General features: G+C 51.4%; 1 protein-coding gene across 1 annotated transcript in view; it reads left to right on the top strand.

The window, feature by feature from the left end:
• PLXDC1 (plexin domain containing 1) overlaps positions 1-15435 on the top strand; it is a 264724-nt gene that overhangs the window by 235240 nt on the left and 14049 nt on the right. Inside the window, exons 11-12 of the mRNA XM_069634701.1 lie at positions 2436-2580; positions 11899-11934. Of these exons, the coding sequence (XP_069490802.1) occupies positions 2436-2580; positions 11899-11934 (181 nt within the window). The remainder of the gene's footprint in view (positions 1-2435; positions 2581-11898; positions 11935-15435) is intronic.

The following is a 15435-nucleotide window of genomic DNA, read 5'->3' as shown; positions in this document are numbered from 1 at the left end:
CTTTGTTGTCAGTGGGATCGAAGGGAGGGGCGGTAATATAATAGGCAGGAGTGTTCTGGACACTGAACATGCCTACCACCATCTTGTTTCTTGCTGTCTCTCTTTACCTTTCCTGTCTCCTCCCCTTCTTCTGGAGAAAAACACTTTGGGTGTGGCATCAACAGGGCGAAGTCCACTGCAACCATGAACAGGGATTGGTCCCCTAAAGCAGGTTAGCTTTAGACCAGTCACCTGAGGGCATGTGCCTTTAAAAGAAGGGGTCTCCCACCACTTTAGCATAATTCCCTCAGTTCCTCAAGGATCCTTTAAGGCCGAAGAGACATTCTGAATATTCTCCTTTGGAATTCCTTTGGGACAGTTAGTCTGTCCCAAGCCCTCAGCCTGAGATGAAGAACAAGTCGCCCAAAACAGAAGGAAGATCTGTCCCCCAACCACTCACAGGACACATTGTGAGTGACCAGCGCTGTGGACCAGGACTAACCATTCCGCAACCGATCTCCTAAAACTAAGGCTCGGCCCAGCTAGCGCGATGAACTTCCACCTCATTGATTGCACATTGGCACACCCTCGATCACCGCTTCGATGACCACCGCCTGCGGACTCGAACCACTGGAGCATCACTCGCCGACCTATCCCAGCGGCTAAAATCCAACTCAGCCTGGCCAACTGCAAAGCGTTCTTGAGACCGTCCCGACCTGCATAATTGAACTGCCACCGTTTGACCGCACAGAGCACGCACATTCGACCCTATTCGACACCCGCTTGCTGCCAGGGCCTCCACAATCCTACGTGCCGAACTGAGCCTGATCAGCTCACATCACCGTTAGACATTGGGTCTAATGCGTCAGCCCACCAAGAACTGAATTCAGTTACTGTTAACAATAGACTGCCCCCACGGTCCACTGGAACCGTAGGGACTGGTTAGGTCATGATCGCCCCTGGTTTCAACAAAATATCCTTTTATAGTGCTTTACCTACCACCCCTGGAACTACACTCATCTCCAGTCTGTTGAATCTTCTCTGTTCTTTTCTTTGGGGTGGGTTTTTGTATAGAAATCTCGTTTTTCATTCTACATGCAGATGGTATATTTTATTAAAGTGTTTATGGTTTCATAGAACCTTGATTGGATATTCCCCTTATTTTGGACTGTGATACTGTGTTGTTTGGGTCACTACTGGTTCACCTTCACGCCCCTCTTAGAGTATAGCCTTCCCTCAGCCAGTGTAACAACATAAGGCATGATTGTATTGTGTTTTGTTTTGTTTAAGTGTGAGGGCTGGATGGGCCATTTTACCCCTACTCATCCTTATACTCCTGTGAAGCAGAATCCAATTTGTCACAATTAACACCCATGTAAAAAAATAATTAAAATCGTAGGGAAGGACCACGCACCCCTTAAGTGCCAAGGACGTCAATGTTCGTCATGAATTTCCATAAGAGATCATTGTAGGCTCCGCCCACTTAAATGAAAGCTGGCATGTCAATGTTAGGCAGACGAATTTTGCAGTTCAGTTCACTTCTGTCAAACTCTCCAGAACGAGAGAGACATCCAGTGAATGTTAAAATATTGTCAGTATCCCTGCATTACTGAGGGTTACATGTGGCAGTGCCCAAACAGTAATCCGAGCTTACAGCCACAAAGGTGCAATTCCCCATCAAGGCATCTCTCAAGGCATCTCTCAATGGAAGAGGAGTATTTCACTGATCCAAATGCCCCGTGTGTCCTCTGCATTCATTTTAGCTTTGGGGGGAAAGCATGGCTCTGCTAGTTGCCATCTTCAGATGCTTCTGGGGGTAGTGGAGACTAGAACGTTTGGCCCAACAGTGCTATGAGGTGCCCATAGGTGGCAACAGCAGTCTAGGGTTTGGGCATGCCCAGAACAGAGGGGGACAATGCTAACTGTAAGGGAGAGGGGTCAGACTGAGGTCATTACTGGCTGTACGTTGTGGTAATCAGCTGCTTGGGGTGGTGATCGGCTGTGGGAGATAGTAGCCAACTTCATGGCATAGGAGCATGCTGCGTGAGTTAGTGGATGGCTGCATTTGGTACTTGGAACTGCATGATTTAGTAGGTTGCTGGCTGGAGCAAGAGTGGCAGAATCCGGAGTGTTGCAGAATGCCTAGGGTTGCAGCTAACTGCATTATCGCAAAGCATGCTGTATGGCTCCATAACAGTGCCTACTGCATGGGTCTGTGACCTGATTCTCTGGGAGGTCAAGCTAGGTGACTGCTCCAAGCAGCCACAAGCTGCAAAGGAGGGGATGAGGACTGCATTAGGTGGTGTGCTGGCTGCATGGGACGGTAACCTGCTGTATGGGTGGTTGCCAGCAGTGGATGGTGTGGCGGCCAGCTCTATTATGTTGTAGGTTGCAATAGCAGGGTCGCTGTCCCTGGCCCAGGCTGGTAACATTTGCCTTCTCTCCATTTCTTCCAGGCCCAGGACGGCACGTGCCAGGATTTCACTGAGGAAGAGGCATACACAACCTCGAGTGTTAGCCCAATGAGCTCCCTCGCTCCCACTGGAGAAGACATGGATACGACCACGTCCCCATTGCTCTTTGACACGCTCACCACAGAAGGTGCTCACTTGGGGATGTGCAGGGAGGGAAGAGCGTGAAGGTGTGAATGGGAGTATCCGTGCCAGCTCTATTCTCTTCTGCTCTGTGTTATCCACCCCACTGCTCTGTGCTATCCACGCCACTGCTCTGTGCTATCCACCCCACTGCTCTGTTCTATCCACCCCACTGCTCTTGCCCATTACTGACCTCTGTGACGGACCCGAGATCGCCTCCATGTTCTTAGATTGCCAAATCCTCTTCTCTATTATCTAGTCCGTATTCCCCACACCCTGTACCCCTTACCTCCCCTTACCCACCCCCCATATTTTTCGATGAGTTTCTTCGGCCGAATATCATATCTTTGGGGAAAATCTGGCAAAGTAACGTCGTAGCCCGAGCTCATAACCCCGGTTCTATGTGTAGGCCCTGCCTCCATCAAATACAGACTGAGGGAATCCCGCCATGAGCACAGACTGTGGGAGACTTTACCGCGAGCACAGACTGGGGAACCACCCATTAGCACAGATTGGGGCACCCCCCACCACTAGGAAAGATTCAGGTAGATCCTATAACAGGCGCAGAGTGAGGGAGCTCCAGCACTGGCTGAAAGAACCCCACCATTAGTACAGCGCAGACAGGCTCCAACAGCGAGGCCTCAACACAGCATAGGCTTTTGGCTTACTGCACAAAAACCCAGACTCATTTAAAAGTGGAAAAGGTCGCTTTAATGTGACAGGCCAAAGCTTACAATCATAACGCATAACTGGCTCCATGGCCTAACAAACTAAATGGCTATTTAAACAATCAATTAAATAACTTAAACATTTCCCATTTTCCCCCAACAATTAAATAATTAAATAACCCATTTCCTCCCTAATGATCCCTTGGATCCTACCGAATCCTTGCCCCTTTTCCAGGCGTCCCGCTTTTTCCCCAGGGGCCATGCCCCTCCAGGCTCAATACCTGATCCACCGGGGTGACCTGCTTGTGCAAGCAGCGCCACCCCCTCCTTTCCCGTGTCATTCCCCCATTGTGCTTCCCCCCCCCACATCAAAAGGGGCCATGCCCCCGGCACCCCGTACACCTTTGACCCCTTGAACTCCCCTCTACACCAAACTCCTCCTACCTGGGACCTGCAGCCAGCCTGACCTGCCACATCAGCAACAATATTACACATAACTTCCCCGATGCCCTGACCTGTCACACCAAGCTACCAACCCTACCCTCTTAACCGACCCCCAAACCATAAACCCCCCCCCTATTCCTCATCAATTCCCTGCCACAAGACCCCCCCAATACAAATAAAATCTCTAAACAAAATGAAGGGGAGGGAGGGCGGGACAATCGACAAGTCCTAACCGTCGCCTGTCTCCCGAACCTTCCCTGAGCCCTTAAGTACCCCGGGAAACAGGCGCTCTACCCCCCGCGGCCACTCGCTGGCCGCGTGCAGCGCCAAAATCCTCCCCGGGGGGAAACGCTTCGCGTTCCCCCCGGGGCCCCCCTTTTGGCTTACTGCACAAAAACCCAGACTCATTTAAAAGTGGAAAAGGTCGCTTTAATGTGACAGGCCAAAGCTTACAATCATAACGCATAACTGGCTCCATGGCCTAACAAACTAAATGGCTATTTAAACAATCAATTAAATAACTTAAACATTTCCCATTTTCCCCCAACAATTAAATAATTAAATAACCCATTTCCTCCCTAATGATCCCTTGGATCCTACCGAATCCTTGCCCCTTTTCCAGGCGTCCCGCTTTTTCCCCAGGGGCCATGCCCCTCCAGGCTCAATACCTGATCCACCGGGGTGACCTGCTTGTGCAAGCAGCGCCACCCCCTCCTTTCCCGTGTCATTCCCCCATTGTGCTTCCCCCCCCCCACATCAAAAGGGGCCATGCCCCCGGCACCAGAAAAAACCCTCCCCCGAGGAGTTCTTTCTGCCCCAAACCCTCCCCTCCCCCTTACTACTTCAAACTTTTCACCCAGTCTCCCAGCCACGAACTCAAGTCCGCCAGGTAGTAACTGTTCCCGTATATGGACAGGTGAACCCCATCCCCTCTAAAAACAAGAAACCCCTCGTATGTTATCTCCTTATGGTCCATGACCCTCACTTCCACTGACGCACAAAATTTCTCCATTTCTCTGTTTATCCCCTTCCTAGCCCGCTCTATCGCTCCCTCATTCCTTGCACCCCTCCAAACTCTTCTCGGCAACAACTTCGTCCACACCACCACCGCTTGAGGCCACATATCCCTAACCCAACCTAAGTCCCTCTTCATCTTTCTCAGCAGAGCCACCCCCGTATCCCTAACCAGGTCATTCTCCCCAGCATGCAGCATCACCACCTGGGGAACTCCATAACGCTCTCTCATTCCTGCCAATATGGGCAGCAGCTGGTCCCATCTCAGGCCCCCCAAACCATGCCACCTCACCACCACTTCTTTATAACTACACCCCAGCTGTCTACCAAACACCCTTTTCTCCGCCTCTTTGCCCGCCCACTTCACAATTGAATGTCCAACGATCCAAACTTGCGCCAACTCCCCCATTCTTTGCGCAGCATCTGAAACAAAAATTACACAAATTACTGCCAAGTCATCTTATTACAACAAAACACCTCGCCCTCCAGTCCTCCACTAACTAACTTCAGTAATCCCTTTTACCAAAATCCCTAACGTAACCCTTGTATTTTCCCGATCTCCAACGCCCCAAGCTTTTGACCCGTTCTTCAGAAAAACCCAGCCTGCTACCCTCAGATGCTGCGCCCATCCTAAAAGAATGAGTTCCAAACTCCTCCCCCTTTTCTCCTACCCTGCACAGTGCCTTACGCAATACTCCCAAAACCTGCGCTGCCGAAACCGGGGATCTATCCGCATGCTGGAAGACCAAACCAGAGTTAAACCCACAGCGCTCCCTCCATACCTTGCCCACCTTAATTGGGCATAGACCCTTGCTCCCTCGACCCAGCCGAACCCAAGAGCCCTTTCCCTTCTGGTCCGTCTTTGACTTCTTAATCTTGATGTCTAGACCTTCCTCTGTAATCTGCACATCATCCCACTGTAGCCCCCCCTAGCCCCCCTTTTCCCCCTACCAACTCAGAAACTCTAAAGGCCCCAAAAAATAACCATGTAAAACAAGCTGCAAACAATTCCTCCTCCCATGCCGACCAGCAAACTCCCCCCAAAACCCCAACCAAACTCTGCAGTAATTCCGCCGATATCGGCCTCCTCCTATCTTTGTCCCTCTTACTCTCCCTTGCCCATCCTTCCAACATCCTACTTGCCATCTCCCCTCCACTTGGCTGAAAACCCCAAAACCATTTTCCGTAAAAGGATATCCCTGCTAGTTTTCCTGTTATCGTTGCCCTTGACCAGCCCCTGTCAATGCACCTCAGTATGAAATTAGTCACGTCATCCCTCCTCCGCTCTTCCGCATCCCATCTACCCTTCCAACTACTAGCTCCTCCTTTAATAAACTCCTCCCAGGCCCTCCTGTATGACTTCTTGGATGCCGCGGCCAATGAACCCTCCACAAGTGCCAGCGCTCTCAGCCTCCTATCTTCCACAGCTCCTTCGGAATCTGCCGCCCCTCCCGATCTGCCTCTGGAGCCAATCCACGGAATCTCTGCCATTGAAAACGAGATAATGCATCAGCGATGCCATTATCCTTCCCTGGCACATGTGTTGCTTTAAACACCACATTCCATTCCATGCAACGCAGGACAAATTCTCTCATCAACCTTGCCACCCTCTGATCCCTCGCTGACTGCCTGTTCACCACATGGACCACGCACTCGTTGTCTACATTGAAATTCACCTTCTTATTCCGTAGCTCCTTCCCCCACAACTCCAATGCAACTAGTAATGGAAAAAACTCCAAGAACGCTATGCTCCTCCCTTCCTTCAACCATCTCTCCGGCCATTTCTCGGCACACCATTTTCCTCCCCAAAACACTCCAAATCCACCCGCCCCTGCTGCATCCGAGAGAATCTGAACTTCCCAAGTCACCGGATCTCCCTGCAACCACATAGACGTTCCATTGAAACTCTCCAAAAAGCGCAACCAAATCCTGCAATCCTCCCGCACTGCCCCCGATATTCTTATCCGGTGATGTGGGCACTTTGCTCCCGCCATGGCCCTTGCCATATTCCTGCAAAACGTCCTCCCCGGTGCCACCACCTTACATGCAAAATTCAGATGTCCCACCAATCTCTGCATCTCCACCAGCATCATTTTCTTGGCCCCTACTGTCTTTTCCAACAGTACCACCAATTTGCTCACCTTGTCGTGCGGCAAGCGTGAGGTCATGGCCACTGAATCCAACTCAATTCCCAGGAATGTTAACACCACTGCCGGCCCTTCTGTCTTGTCTTCGGCTAATGGTACCCCCAGCTCCTCCATCAAGTCTTGGAACAACTTTAGCATTCTTCTGCACTCCTCTTCCTTTTTTGCCCCGCTAATAAACAGAAAATCATCCAAATAGTGCAACACACTCTCCCACCCTGAGCTGAATGAGAAAACCCACTGTAAGAAAGAGCTAAATCGTTCAAACAGTGCACAGGATATTGCACAACCCATAGGCAATGCTTTGTCTATGTAAATACGGTCCTCAAATTGCAACCCCAACAACCAAAAATCCTCTGGGTGCACTGGCAATAATCTAAATGCCGCTTTGATATCGCACTTGGCCATGAAGGCCCCTCGCCCTTCTTTCCGTATTAGCTCCACCGCCTGGTCTACACTCGCATACACCACCCCACACTCTTCCGGGGCAATGAAGTCATTAACTGACATACCCTCCGGCCAAGACAGATGATGAATCAATCTGAAATCTCCTGGTGCTTTCTTGGGCACCACCCCCAGTGGAGATATTACTAGGTCACCCGGTACTTCCTCAAACGGCCCCACCATCCTGCCCGCTGCCAATTCCTTGCTCAATTTTTTCCTTACCACTTCCATGTTCTCTCTTGCTGACTTCAGATTTTCCGCCCATCTCCGCACCCTTGGACCCTGATAACCTAATCTAAACCCCTGCCCAAAACCCTCACTCAAAATCTTAGCACCTTCCCTATCCGGGTAGAATTGCAACCAATCCTCCAGCACCTCCACTTTAATTGGAGTAAAAGCTTTTCCCCCCAACCCCTCTTCCAGCCCCTCTCCCCCTTCCTCTTTCTCCCTGTTGGAAACACTGCGTGAGAGGGTGTTTCCCCCCACACTTGCTGCACTCATGCTTGAACCTGCACATGGTTCTAGCGCAGCTCTCCTTATTGAACCCCCAGCATGCCGCTGAGGATTGGCCCCTGCCTCCTCCCCCCGCCCCTTCATGGGCGGGGCGACCAAGAAAGGGCCGGAAAGGCACTGGCAGCCCGCTCGCCGTGTGTAATGACGGGGCTGGCCTCGTTGGGGCCATCCATTGCAGCCAAAGATCCATATCTATCTCCCCCCAAACCGCCTGACTGTCCTCCGCCATTCTTGCTCTAAATTCCTCGTCATACCTTACCCAAGCAAAACCCCCAAAGCTCGTGAAGGCCTTCCTTATTACATCCATGTATTTCAACAGCGCCACGCAACGCTCCGGGAATTTCTCGCAATACACGCTGGCATAAATGATAAAGGCCGACGTCCAATTCTCAATGGTCACCGGGACCCTCGGGCGTGAAGCCAACTCTCTCTCTTCCTCCTTAGACCCCTCTTTCGCTCTCACCTCCCTATGCAACAACTTGAAGACATCCACAAACTCCCCTCCCTGTATTTTCTCCCTGGTTGCTGCCATCAAATGTGCCCCCAATGGCTTTGTTATCCCCATGTAAGGCAACTTCTTCTCTTTTCCCCTTACCTCCACCTCCTTATCTTTCCCCGCCTGCACCTCGAGCCCCACTGGCTCCACCACCTTGTCCGTTTGGACCTCCACTGAGCAAATGTTCCTTCCAACCCCTTCAGCTCCAAAAGCCTGCACCCCTACTTCCTTCATCGCACTTAGTGGACCACCCCGGTCATCCCCCGACCCCCTATTTGTGACCCCTCTCTGCCATGCATATGACCATTCCCTTTCCCTCTCACCTCTTTCCACGCCTGCCATCTGCGGCCTGGCCTCCACACCGCTGCTCCTCCTCTCCCTTCTCAGAGGGCTCCTGCTGCGGGGACAAAACATGTCAGCACAATCGCCCAGCCAATAATTTCCTCGACCCGTTCCGCCCCGACCCCCTTGTACTTCCCTTTCCCTGTCCCACCTTGAACTTCTTCTCTCCTCCGCCCTTTCCCTTTCCGCCCTGTAATCCTCAACTTGCCATTGCCCCCCGTATTCCTCCCAACCAACTTGATCATCCCTTAAATACCATTGAGGATGCGGGCTCCTGCCCGAGGTTAATTGCAGATCTTCCTCCAAGCCCGGGGCGTCCGCCCCGCCACTCCTCTGACGTCTTCTCGGCGGGGCTGTGGGAACCTCTGCCTGGTCCTCTTCTCTTGGGCGAGGCGTTCCGACCTCCACCCTGACATCCTCGTTGCTAGGGGCCGTGCTGTGCCCTCTAGGCTCTCCTTCCGTTGACTGAGGAGGGGCCGTACCAAAACCCTCAACCTCCGTCTGCACCACGGGGGCTGCGCAGCGCCCTCCGCTCCCACTCCTCCTACCCGGGGGGGCCGTTCCGCGCCCCACCCTACCCTCCTCAATTGATGGGGACCTCTCCCTCCTTCTCCCACCTGCGCTCTTCTGCAGGTATTTCCCCCCTCTTCCTCTCTGCCCTGTCACCCCCACCTGCCCTCCACCCCTGCCCCCATTACTGCTCCCTCGGTCTCTACCCCCTCTAGCGCTCCCCTCTACCCTGGAGCTATCATACCCTTCCTCCCTTCCTTGCTGACCCCCTGAACTCATTAAACCCCCATCTGCCCTCCTGTCTATCTCCCTCCTCAACTTCCTGCCCCTAGATTCCCAATTCTCCCCTTTTCCTGCCGTAGGGGTGCAAGCCACCACCGCCGCCAATGCACCATCTGCCGCCGCTCTGCGCTGCGGCCGGCCCCCACCGCTCCCTTCCTCTCCCGTAACTTCCCCCACCGCACTTTCCAATTGGGCTTTAGTTGCCCTACTAATGATTTCCAGGGCCTTCTTCAAGGCCCCTGCATCCACCAGCCCCTTTTTACTCGACCCCCGGCCTGTCATAGTACACACTAAAATATGCGTGCCCAGCAGATATCACCCTTTCAAAATTTCCTTAAATACCCTAATGCCCCCGAGCCGAGACCTACCCGTGGACTAGCACTTTTATCCCTGACCTAAAAACCTGAAAAGGAACTAAACGCCCCAAAAAACCCCAATAAACACCTACCCCGCTAGAACCCTGCAATAAGCCTCCCTAAATAGTGCCAATTAATAAAGGCACAAATTTGAAACTAACCTGCCTTACTAAATATCTTTTTTTTTTTTTTTTTTTTTTTGGCTGCTAAATTGCAAATCACAAAATTCTAAATATATATTTTTTTTTTTTTTTTTTTTATATATAACCTACCCAACTACTCCTTAATACTTAATCTCTCCCTCCCCACCGCCTGATCCCAGAGCAGGAGCCCTGAACGTGCAGAAGCCTGCACTGATTCGCACTAGCTAACGGGCCCACACTGCCACCTAGCCGTGTCCCGTGCGCACCGCACTCCCCCAGGCACAATCTGGATACGGCTCAATTCACACGCCGCCCAGCCCCTTATGCGCGCGAGCGTTACTTAACACGCCCTCGCACACAACCTAAACGCCCACAAGAGGAGGGGAAATACTTCCCAGGCGCCCGCGAGCAACGCTGCTGAGTCGCCGACGCTCCGCTCCTCCCTCGGCCCTGAACGCCCACACGGACCGCGGTCTCAAAAAGAAAGTACACCTTTCCCCGAACGAACCGTGGCCCAACGCTCCCCTGCTCGCGCACTACCTCTGTAATAGCGCGGCAGCCGCGAGAAAACGGTAAGACGAGGGGTGTCTTATTTACGGCACCCCTCCTACCCTTTCAACAAACCGAATTTTTTTTTTTTTTTTTTTTTTTTTAAATTATACCTACCCTCCCTCCTCTACTAAAAATCCCTATCTCACCTTCACTAAACCGTCACTAGGCCCCGGGGACACAGGGAAGGCTCGGGAGCAGGCAACGGGACCTGTACAATCGACAAGTCCTAACCGTCGCCTGTCTCCCGAACCTTCCCTGAGCCCTTAAGTACCCCGGGAAACAGGCGCTCTACCCCCCGCGGCCACTCGCTGGCCGCGTGCAGCGCCAAAATCCTCCCCGGGGGGAAACGCTTCGCGTTCCCCCCGGGGCCCCCCTTCTGGAATCTCCCACATTAGCCAAGACAAAGAGAACTCTTATCACACGCGCACACTGCTGCAGGCCCTGCCACTAGCACCACCAGGGGCTGGGTAGATGCACAGTAGCACAGAGTGAGGCTCTTCCACTACTAGCAATGACTCAAGGAGCCCCATCTTTAACACAGACTGGGTGCCCCCCTGGCCCGGGCTGTTAGTGCACAACCAACACCAGCTGGGGAAATCCTCCCACCCCCACATAGATTGAGGGTGCCTCCACCATTAACACCGACTGGGGAGGTCACACTACAAGCAGAACAACACAAGCACTGACTAAAGATCTCGGGAGGATAGCTCAGCAGCAACGTGCTCGCCTTGGCAGCAAGACGACACGGAGCGGCACAGGTTCAATCCTCGGGTCCGCGCTTAGAAAACCTCTGGGTATTGCGCGTTATAAATAACCTATCATATATATAAAGATGTCCACCGCTGACATCAATTGGGCAAACCCCACAACTAGCAAAGGCTGGGGAGACCATCATTACTGTCACATACTGAGGGGGGTGATGGGCAGGAGCCCACCACTATCACAGATCAAGGAAAGAGTGACTATAGAAGAGATCTGGGGGATCTTGATCACTAAGGTACACTAAGGATGCTGCCCCACTAGCACAAACCGAGGAAGCTCCCGAGGCGGACACAAAACGAGGATAGCTGACACAAAGCATAGGCTTGGTCAGCTCCCACCACAGGGACATAATGGGGATGGGGTTAGGGGGGCGCCTCTTACTCTTTAACAGCAGCAGAGAATGGGAAAGCACCTCATACTGCCTGACATCAGAGATCCCCTCTTACTGATTGCCTGTACCACAGATGGTGAGTCCCTCTGCCTGGTGACACTAGTAGAGATTAAGGGAACTCATTTTAATCTTGACAATGGGAAATAATGTAGGACCCTCTTCCTGTCTGACACTCGACAGTCTGAGTTTTAAAACTATATGAGGGAGGGGGGTGACATCATGGGCCACAGGTCTCCATCTTCACTATTTCTCTCTTTCTTTCAGATGACACAAAACTGACCCAGTATGCAGGAGAAGAGAGTAAGTATAGAACCACGCAGTCACAAACACAACCACATATTCATGCAAACTGTTCCGCAAGGATAACATCCCTTCCCACTCCTTGCATATTCGCTCCTATATAGCCAAATCTCGCCACATGTATTCCCAATCACTTTATTGGATTAGTGTAAAATCTAGCGATGACCCTATCTCGATTTTCACAAAATGAGCTATAGCCTTATCTGATTTTAGCCTTCACATAGGAGTGTAGTGCATAAATACTTAGCCTTCAGTTAGCCATGTGGTGCATATGTACGGACCCCAGTTGGAGGCCTAGCATAGGCCCTGACATACTGGCATAGTGTAGCATTGGGACCTTGTGGAACAACTAAAGATCAATGATAAGCCCATATGTGATGAATCCCTGTTTGTCGTCACAACTCCCCTTCCCATGAGGACACAAAGTTGAGGCCGCTACCTGCTAGTCCCCCTGGGGGTGGTACTCAGCAGGTTGATCTCACGGGGAGGGATCCCCAGTGGGACTAGGGACGACTATCCAGGGAGAAAATGATATGTCCACACTGCACCACAACCTCCCTCATCCTCCTGCCCTTTACATAGCACACTAGTTTCCCACACTTCCATGTATTTGTGTAGGGTAGATAACCCAACCCTCATGAGAAATACTGAGACGAGGAAGAGTTGGGACTACTCACCTAAAGTACACTGAAAGACTAGGACGAAGAAGAATCCAACTAACCCAGTAGAGATTGACCATATCAATACTGGGACAAAGAAGAAGAAGTGCGGAGCAATGACTCTAACTCTCCCTCTGTCCTCATGCTCCTTGACCTCTCCTCTGCTTTTGATACAGTAAACCATAACATCCTGATCTCCCATCTCCATGATACCCTGGGCATCACAGATCAGTCCTTTCTCTCTGACCGTTCTTCCCAGGTGGAACTTGGGTCCTTTCTCAACGCTATCACTCGCTCTACTTGTGGTGTGCCCCAGGGATCTAATCTATCCCCCTGTTTTTTCAACGTCTACATGGCCCCTTTGGCCCACATGATCTCTGCTTTCACCTCCAACTTTCAATGTTATGCGGATGACACACAGCTCTTGTTCAGGCAACCCTCGGCCTCCTCTTCCTCCTCGCTCATTTCAGATTGTCTATCCGCAATTCAGTCCTGGTGTGCTGCAAACGATCTCTGCCTTAATGCCAGCAAGATAGAGATCGTCCTCATTGGGACACCCGCTCCCACTTTTCCACTCTCTCTCTAGCCGGCCTCCCTTGGTCCTGCGCCCCCACCCACTGGTGAGAAAAAAAGTCTGGGGGTCATCTTCGGCTCTACTCTCTCCTTCTGTTCTCACATCTCGGACATGTCCAAAAAAATCTAACTCCCAGCTGCACCTCCTCAGAGGTATTCTACCTTTTCTCACCTTCCCCCAGAGGCCAGACTAGACTACTGCAACAGTCTCTTTCTCAATCTTCCTACTGCTTATCTCCAACCTCTTCAACTTATCCAGAACAGAACCACAAGACTTATCCTTCACCTCAAGCCCAGGGACCTCATCTACCCGGCACTGAAATCCCTCCACTGGATCCCTGTGGCCACAAGGATCAAGTTCCAAGTCCCTCTGCATAGTCCACAAGGCTTTCTGGGGCCAGGGCCCCTACTATCTACAATGCTCTCTTCCCAAATACTCTCCTTCTAGAGCCCTCTGCTCGGCCCCCTCCGTCTCTGCTGGTGAGCCATTTTTCCAAACAGAGATTTGGGGGTAGATCCTTATCCACTGCAGGTGCCTCCCTCTGGAACAGCCTCCCTGCCTCTCTCCGTCTTGCACCGGACCTCCTGAAGTTCTGGAAACTCCTCAAGGCCTTCCTTTTCTCCTATTTTGCCAGCCCCCTCTCTCCTTGTTTCTTTCCCTCCTTCTTTCCCTTCCCCAACCTGCTCAGCTAGCCGACTGGTCTCCTGGTGCACATTCCAGAGCCCACAGGTCCCAGGCTCCCCCGCCAATCCTGCACTTGCCTCCCGGCCTCTGCACTTTACTTGGCACTATTGCATTATGCCCCATGAGAAGGACAACCACCCTGCACTTAACCCTGGCCCCTGCTGGTCTGGGTGCACTTGTCCCCCCTAACCCTCCCTCACACTTCTTGTCTCTGCACACTTGCTCAACCTTGAATGTACTAGGCCATTGAAAGTCTGTCTGTCCGGTCCTCCCTCTGTCTCCCCTCCCTAGCCATGCCTAGTACTGTAGTTTATTGTACTGTACATTCCTTTCCCTCTCCCCCCCTTCTCCCCTCACTCTTTGTTACACACTTACACTAGTTGATATGCCTATGGCCTAGTATGCTAGTAATTGTTGTTCGATCATTCAGTATCATCAAGGCCGAAGAATAACGACTGTAATCCCTTGTTCCCTTCCCGCCTTCAAGCGCTTTGAAGCACTTCACTAGTGTATAAGCGCTTTACAAATAAACTATTACAATTGGAACTATAATCCATTGTCTAGAAGAAGGGAGCCATTCTTCTGGACCAAGAAGATCCAGTATCTCTTTAGTTTAGTTACTAGTGTAAGGGACAGAAGAAGCACGTTTTGACACATGACGGTGGACTCTTTTTCATTTACTTGGACATTCTGGCAGATTCCTTAGTTCCTTAGTTGGGGCAGGGAAACCCTTCCTAGAGTTAGGGAGGGAGAGGTTTCCTCTTTATTTTGAACAAATAAAAGTTGATTCCAAAAATCACGCCACCTGTGTGTCAGTCTCTTCCTTCTGCGCCCTTACACACAATGTGTGTACTATGTTCGTACACGCATAGAATACAAAAATGATGTATGAACTAATGCCAATAAAATACAAAATTGGACAGGCATTAAAGAATACCAATAGACGGTTTCCACCAGCACTTCTATATTATTAAACCCAATCTAAAGTATGAAAATGTGGACACATGAATGACCAAGTTTGGAAATTGCTGGCATAAAATATATGAAAGCTGGTGTAAAGGGGCATTTATAGTGTAAGTGCAAAGCTGCAGAGCGGAAGTGGCAGGCATCCAGCTCTTCCTCTGACAAACTGGCCTGCCGTCTACTCCAAAGTCAATATCGTCTCGCCATCTGCTCCAAGAAGCGAGCTCATGTCCAAGCCTGCATCTCTGGAGCCACCAAAAACACGGCAGAACTCTATAAAATCTGCAAAGAACTGGCCAATCCTTCCGCAGTCTCCTCGTCTAGTTCTCCCATCCAGGCCATCTGTTCTTCTTTGGCAGCGCACTTCTCCTCCAAAACTGTGGACATTCTGTCCTCTCTGTCATCTGCTCTCCCCTGACCCCTCACCCCGCTCCTGCCTTGGCTACCATCTCCTCCCCCCTTTCTTGCCTCCTTCTCTCCCATTGCACCAGATAAAATCTCTAGAGTTGTCCGCTCTATGAAAGTCTCCTCTAAACAGGTGCTTCCCTGCTCCTCCAGAACCATCAAGGACAACATTGCCTCCCTCACCCCAGCCATGAACGGCCTCTGCAACCACTCATT

This window comes from Ambystoma mexicanum, chromosome 13, assembly GCF_040938575.1.
Source record: "Ambystoma mexicanum isolate Mex_15411 chromosome 13, UKY_AmexF1_1, whole genome shotgun sequence".
Lineage (NCBI taxonomy): Eukaryota > Metazoa > Chordata > Amphibia > Caudata > Ambystomatidae > Ambystoma > Ambystoma mexicanum.
Note: the sequence above shows the minus strand (reverse complement) of the source record. Positions and strands in the feature narration are given on the sequence as shown.